The sequence below is a fragment of the Gracilinanus agilis genome, unplaced genomic scaffold (genome assembly GCF_016433145.1).
Source record: "Gracilinanus agilis isolate LMUSP501 unplaced genomic scaffold, AgileGrace unplaced_scaffold51464, whole genome shotgun sequence".
Taxonomy (NCBI): Eukaryota; Metazoa; Chordata; class Mammalia; order Didelphimorphia; family Didelphidae; genus Gracilinanus; species Gracilinanus agilis.
In genome coordinates, this window is record NW_025386315.1 from 1 (window position 1) to 6417 (window position 6417).

The 6417-nt window shown below is 45.5% G+C and overlaps 1 protein-coding gene across 1 annotated transcript; it reads right to left on the reverse strand.

Moving 5' to 3' along the window:
- Nucleotides 1-170: 170 nt before the first annotated feature.
- On the reverse strand, nt 171-4026 carry LOC123255756 (alpha-sarcoglycan-like; the record flags this gene model as incomplete). The annotated part of the gene is made up of 5 exons (XM_044684493.1): nt 171-918; nt 1377-1449; nt 1818-1972; nt 2205-2318; nt 3932-4026. Coding segments are annotated over 5 exons (640 nt in total), but the record flags the coding sequence as incomplete, so codon positions are not given.
- Between the last annotated feature and the right edge of the window lie 2391 nt (nt 4027-6417).

The following is a 6417-nucleotide window of genomic DNA, read 5'->3' on the forward strand; positions in this document are numbered from 1 at the left end:
CTTTCTTTCTCTCTCTGTCTCTCCCTCCCTCCCTCCTTCCTTCCTTCCTTTCTGGATAAGGGAGGGAGAAGGTGGGAGGAACAGAAAAACAAACCTTCTCTCTTAGAACTGATATTAAATATTGGTTCCCGAGCACAGAAGAATAGCAAGGGCTAGGCAATTGGAGTTAAGTGACTTTGCCCAGGGTCACACAGCTAGGAAGTGTCTGAGGCCAAATTTGAACCCAGGAGCTCCCAATTCCAAGCCTCAATCTCTATCTCTGGGTCATCTAGCTTCTTCTATTGAATTGAATTTTTAAAAGACCAGGAGACTGACGGAAATCCCTGAGGGAGATATATAGAAAGGGTTAGAGAGGGGAGGACAAGTTGGTGAATTAGAAAATTTAACAACTAAGTACTTCTTCCCTCTCTTTTATTCAAAGAAATGGGAATTGGGATGGCAAGACTATTAGAGGAAGTTTCCCTGGAGTTGATTGATGAGAAGTTTGGGAGAGCAAAAGGCAACATGATGTAATGGATAGTTTGCTGGATCTGGGTTCAGGAAGACTCATGTTCTATTCTTGCTGCTGATATTAGTAGTTAATTGTGTGTGGTCACTTAAAACTCCATGCTTAGTGAGAGGAATGGTTACACTGAAATCTTACATCCTTGACGTTTTTAAGCATCAAAAAGACCAGGAGGTCATTGGGAAGTGCCATAAGGATCCCCCACCAAGCCTACCCCTCCTTTCGACCTCCAATGGGAAGAGGGACACGACCCCCACGATCCAGTGCAGAAGTGATGTTGAGTAACTGTAGTTCCCCAGGCACCCAGAGTCCACCCAGGGCAGTCAAAAAATGCTGGCCAATGGGTGAGGGCAACACCTCTTCCACATCATGGCTTTGCACCAGGAATTCAGCTTCATACGGAAGTGAGGGGCCTGAGGAAAGTTGGGAGAAGTACCTTGGACAGGATCCATAGAACCCCCCCAAACCTTCTCCCCTTCCTGACATTCCCAAGCCTGACTTCCCAAATTCCAATACTCCAATCCCCCCCTCTCTCCTTCCATCTTCCTCTTTTCAAACCCAATTCTTCCAAAGCTCTGCCTTTTCATCATAAAACCCCTCCATGGCCCTCCAAATTCCCACATGACTTCAATACTTTGTGTTCCTCTTTAGTTCCTTTCCTAATGACAGCTCCTGACTCCTCAAGCCCTGAATCCCCTCCCTGACTCTAATATCAAAGTAATGCTAATAATAATAAATCTCATCTTTCCTCAAAATTTTCCCCTTTTCTGATCCCTACCAGAGCCCCTCAGTGCCACTCCCCCCACTAACTCCTCTTTCTTTCCTAGAGGAGATCCCAGAAGCCCTGGCATAGGAGAGGAGCCAGTGTTACCTTCAGGCTCCCCTACCAGCAGCACTAGCCTCTGTCGAGTTGTCTCAAAGCTCTCTCTGTTGTAGGCTATGACCTGTGGGAGGAGATGGGGTAAAAGGAGTGGATGAGGGGTGCCAAGTCTAAGGGGAAGGAGGAGTAGAACCAGAGGACTTGCCAAGGGGAGGAGGAGAATAATGAAAGGAGAGGAGGAGGGGTGGGGTGGGTAACATCTGTGCAGCTGGATATTGACTAATTGCCATGCAAATTATATGCAAATAGCATGCAAATAAAGATCCTAGATGCCTTCCACCTCTGGGGAGCCATAGAATGTCAGAGCTGGAAGACATTTTTCTGATCATCCGAGCCCAACCCCTTCATTTTTCAGAGGAGGAAGGTTGATGGGGGTGGGAAGACATTAAAGGGCTAGAGATCTGGGGTCACCATTGGGGCTCCCTCTGATACCTCAATGATTTGTTGGCCTCTGTCTTCAAGTGTAGGAGTCCCATAGAGGAAACCAGGCTGACTGGGGCTGCGCTGGGTATAGCGGAGCCATCGAGGTAAATCTGGATGCCCCAGTAGGTTGGCGTGAAATGTGACAAGAGTATTGGGTCTGGGACCTGAGAGGAAGAGGGGAGATAGGTGCAAGGGTGCTTCAACACCCAAGTGTCCCATCTTCTAGAGGAAAAGGCACTCAATAGCCCCTCCTCGTGGGCACCAGAAATTACCAATGTAGTTGGCTATCCAGAGAGGTGAGTATCCCTTTCCTCAGCCCTTCCACCCTGATTGATCACAGAAGTCCCATGGGCCTTCTGTGCTCTATTGAGGGTTTGGGGGAGTAGCCTTCCTCACCAGTATCAGGCAGGCCCAGGAAGCTAGCAGGCTCCAAAGTATGAATGAAGGCTCTCCCAATGAGAGGATACAGCGTCTGCTGGGCCACAATACCTCCAAGCCTAGACAGGAGTCCTGTGGGGACACCAGTACATACAGGTCCAAATCCCAGAGCCTCAACCTCCCTTCAGCTTAGTTTGACCAATTTCTAGGAATACAATTCACATCTGGAAGCAGGTTGGGAGAGGGGGACAGGTTAGCCAGAAGGATGATGGGGAAGAGGAGAGTTCCTCTTTCTTCTCCTTCCCCTCTCCCTGGACCGACCCCATATTTACCCTATACCCATGTTGTGGAATGTATGACATATGTACTAGAGCATGCTGGAGGAGGCTGCTCTCCTTCCCCTCTTCACATATGCTTGAGGACATTTTCCCATCACCCACCCCTCTGCCCAGCAGCCCAAGAGGAATACTTCCTCCCTCCCCTGTCTGGGTTAAGTTGGAGGGCTCACATGTGGTGTGAGGGTTGCAGTTTGGGCACTTGGTCCCTAAAAGGTTCACCATCACTGCCCTATACCCAAGTTGCCCTAATTCCTCCCGTGTTCTAGCAGAGCTGAGAAGCATTGCTATCTGGGAACCACAGAGTGACCCCTGCTCTGAGAAGGTGTGACATTGTGGTAAATTTGGGGACGAGTATACTGGGGCAGGAGCTAGAATAGCTCTTTTCCCTGACCCTCAGTTCCTGGGGGGAAAGGAGTCTGAGTAGTGTAGTAGTTGTTGATCACAACATAATTATTTTTTGTTATGATTTTTAATTATATATAATAGAATTAGTTTTTCTTTGTTATGATTTCATCTTAGGGGGGAATTTAGAAGGGAAACCCCCACCCCATGATCCTGTTTGAGCTCTAGGTACAGTAGTTGGCAGTACTTACTGTGTCCACATGCTCCTATCCAATAATATTTTTCCTAGGCATAATGTTTGAGGAGAATGAGTATTGGGGATGTAGCTAATAAGGGATGATTTGTTAACAGGAATTCCAGTAGTGAGCAAGATATGAATACAGAATTGGCCACAGGGTGAAGAGATGTGGCAATGTATTGTGATGGCTTGGAGGATAAATAGAGGCAAGCAGAATAGGGAGTGGGGCAGGACTATCCTGGGACATAATGTTATCTTCACTTATAGCCCCTCAGAGTTATCAAGAGTTATCAGACAGGAGTTCTACTGGGGGAGGGTAGGAGGGGGAATGGGTCCGATTCTGGATTCTTCTGGGGAGGGTGATAGGGGACTCCTAGGAGTGGGGTAAAAACAAAAACCAGCTTTGAGCTCCCTGGACTTCTCTTGATACTGGTCCCCTCCCCCCTCTGCCAAATTTAGCCAGGGCTGGGCTACAGGGCTGGAAGCGGGCTGGGCAGCTATGCATGCTATCCATGAGGCCAGCCCATTAAAGGGAATGGGACAGAAATCTTGGGCAAAAGCTGGGAACCACTTCTAACCCTTTTTTCCTAGGTTCCCTCAATCCAACAGTCCCCCACCCTACAGCCACCAAGTGACTCCCAGCTCCCAGCCTAGTCCCCAAAGCACCATACTTGACCCCATAGAGAGTCCTGATCCCTCAGCCCACTTCTCTCAGTCCCAACCGCATTGCGCTCACACCTCACCAATTCCCAACCCCTCAACCTGGTCCTTTCGCCCAGCCGTTCAGCTGGCCCCAGGTCTCCTAGGACAGATTGATCCCCACTTGCCTAAGAGAAGATAAGTCCAGACCAGCACTGGAGCGGCCGCCATCTCTGCCCCAACCCCAGCTGGGGCCCCTCTGACTGACACAGACAGGCGGGTGCTGGAGGGGGGGGAGAGGGAAGGAGGAGAGGGTATTCAGACAGAGTAGCTGGGTCCTAGTTGCAGTCCCAAATATTCTTTGCTGTTCACTGTGCTTTGCTCCTACCCTAAGATGGTGACTAATTTGGGAGGAGAGAAAGAGAAAAGGCTATGCCAAGGCGCAAGGATGCCGTATGCCCCTTAGGGTCATGGAGGTACACGTTTATCAATTTCTCTTCATGTCTCCCCAAACAAAGCCCTCATGGGCAAAAAAAAGTCCTGTGCTGGGTGTTGGGAGAAGTATGTCTGGCCAGGATGGGGTAAGTGGCAGCCTGCCTAATGGCAGCTTGCCTGGAGGCAGGGGAATGGATGAGGTCACCTCTTATTTCCTGTGCTATTGGCTGACTCTCCCCAGAGAGAGGGCACCAGCTGGGTTCTTTATTTTATTGTTTCATTTGTGTGTGTTTCTCTTCTTTTTCTTTAAGAAACACTTTATTGATGCCTTTTTAAAAAACAAAATTCTTTAAATCACTTTATAATGATAATCCCTATCCCCACCCCACCAAGATAAAACACTTCCTTGTAACCAGGCAGTTGAGCAATACAAGTTAACCCACTGGCCATATCTGACTATGTATGCCTCATTCCACACCTACATCCACACCCTCTGAAAAGAGTCAGGAGGACTGCTTTCCCCTCAGTCTGCAGAAATCTGGATTGCCCTCTGTAGTGATCAGAAGTCTTTCAATGTTGTTTTCCCCAATAGTATTGCAGTCATCCTGGTCACTGTTCTTCCAAGGCTGCTTCCTTCACCCTGCTTAAGTTCATACAAAAGTCTTCAAATGACTTCACATTCTTCATATTTATAGGTTTTAAAGAAATGATAATATTCCATAATATCCATACACCACTATTTGTTTAGTCATTCCTAGATGGATGAGCACTCTTCTTTCCAGTTCTTTGTTACAAAAAGTGCTGCTACAAATATTTTGCACGTATGAGGTTATCCCTCTCTCTTCTTCTTCCCCCTCTTTCTTTTTCTCTCTCTCTCAAATCTTATCTATTATAAACTCATCATCAACAACAACAAAAAAAATCAACAAATCTAAACATTTCAAAATACAATGAGGAAAGAGAGGGTCAAATAACAGAACCTACATGGAGTAGTTTCCCCCACAGTCTACTATTTGACTCATTACCATATTCATCCTCATCATTCTGGGGTATATTTAGACTTTTTCCTTATTAATTTCTAAATTTTCAACATCGTTATCATTAACTAAACACTTAGTTTTGAGTTTTCAGAGCATCTTATTTATTTATTTATAAAACCCTTACCTTCCATCTTGGAAACAATACTATGTATTGGTTCCAAGGCAGAAGAGTGGTAAGGGCTAGGCAATGGGGGTTAAGTGACTTGCCCAGGGTCACACAGCTAGGAAGTGTCTGAGGCCAGATTTGAGCCAGGCCCTCCAGATTTCAGGCCTGGTTCTCTCTGTACCATGTCATTTAGCTGCCCCAGCAGGAGACATTTTAAAATGACAACCCATCTAATAAACTAAAGGAAATCTTTTTTTTTTTTTTGTTTCCTGTGAGCAGTTTCTCATCCCTTTTCATCAAAACTCCTAATCTTCTAAGTTTAAATAAATATCAAAGTTAGTGGTTAAACAATTTATTAGTAATGTAACCAACAATAATATGAACATGTAAATACCGATACAAATCATTATTTGCAATGTTAGCTATGGAAATATCACAGCCAGATTCATTTTTTTACCATTGCTATTACTTTTGATCTTTCCTCACATCTAGAACACAGTCCCACCATTCAATTCTCATGATTGCAGTTGTCTCTCAAATCTTCTTGTTTGTTCACAAGATAAGATATAGAGTAGTTCTACCCAGAAAGAAGTTTTCTTCCTTTTCATTCTTTCATTTTTCTCAGTTTCTTTCCAACCCCCACTGCCAATAGTCTCTTCTAAATGACAGTTAAACTCAGTCTCTCTTCAGTCGACAGTTGAAATTCAATCTCTACAAATACCAGTTAAAATTTAATCTCTTTACAAATAGCAGTTAACTCTCTTTGCTTCCTCATAGGCTCCTCATAGATCAAAGTCAAAACTCACACCCTCACTACTGACTTCTCATGAAGTGGCTGTTAAACTGTCATTGTTCAAGATTGCAAAGCTTTTTAAAAATATGATGACAGTATCTAAAATCTTTACAGGAGAAAATGTTTAAATGGATGTTACAAATACTATGTAAAAAACTATGGACTTTTCCTGGAGGGAAGGGAAGGGAAGGGAAGAAGGAAAGTAAGGGAAGGGAAGAGAAGGGAAGAGGGAAGGGAAGGGAAGAAGGAAGGGAAGGGAAGAGGGAAGGGAAGGGAAGGGAAGAGGGAAGGGAAGGGAAG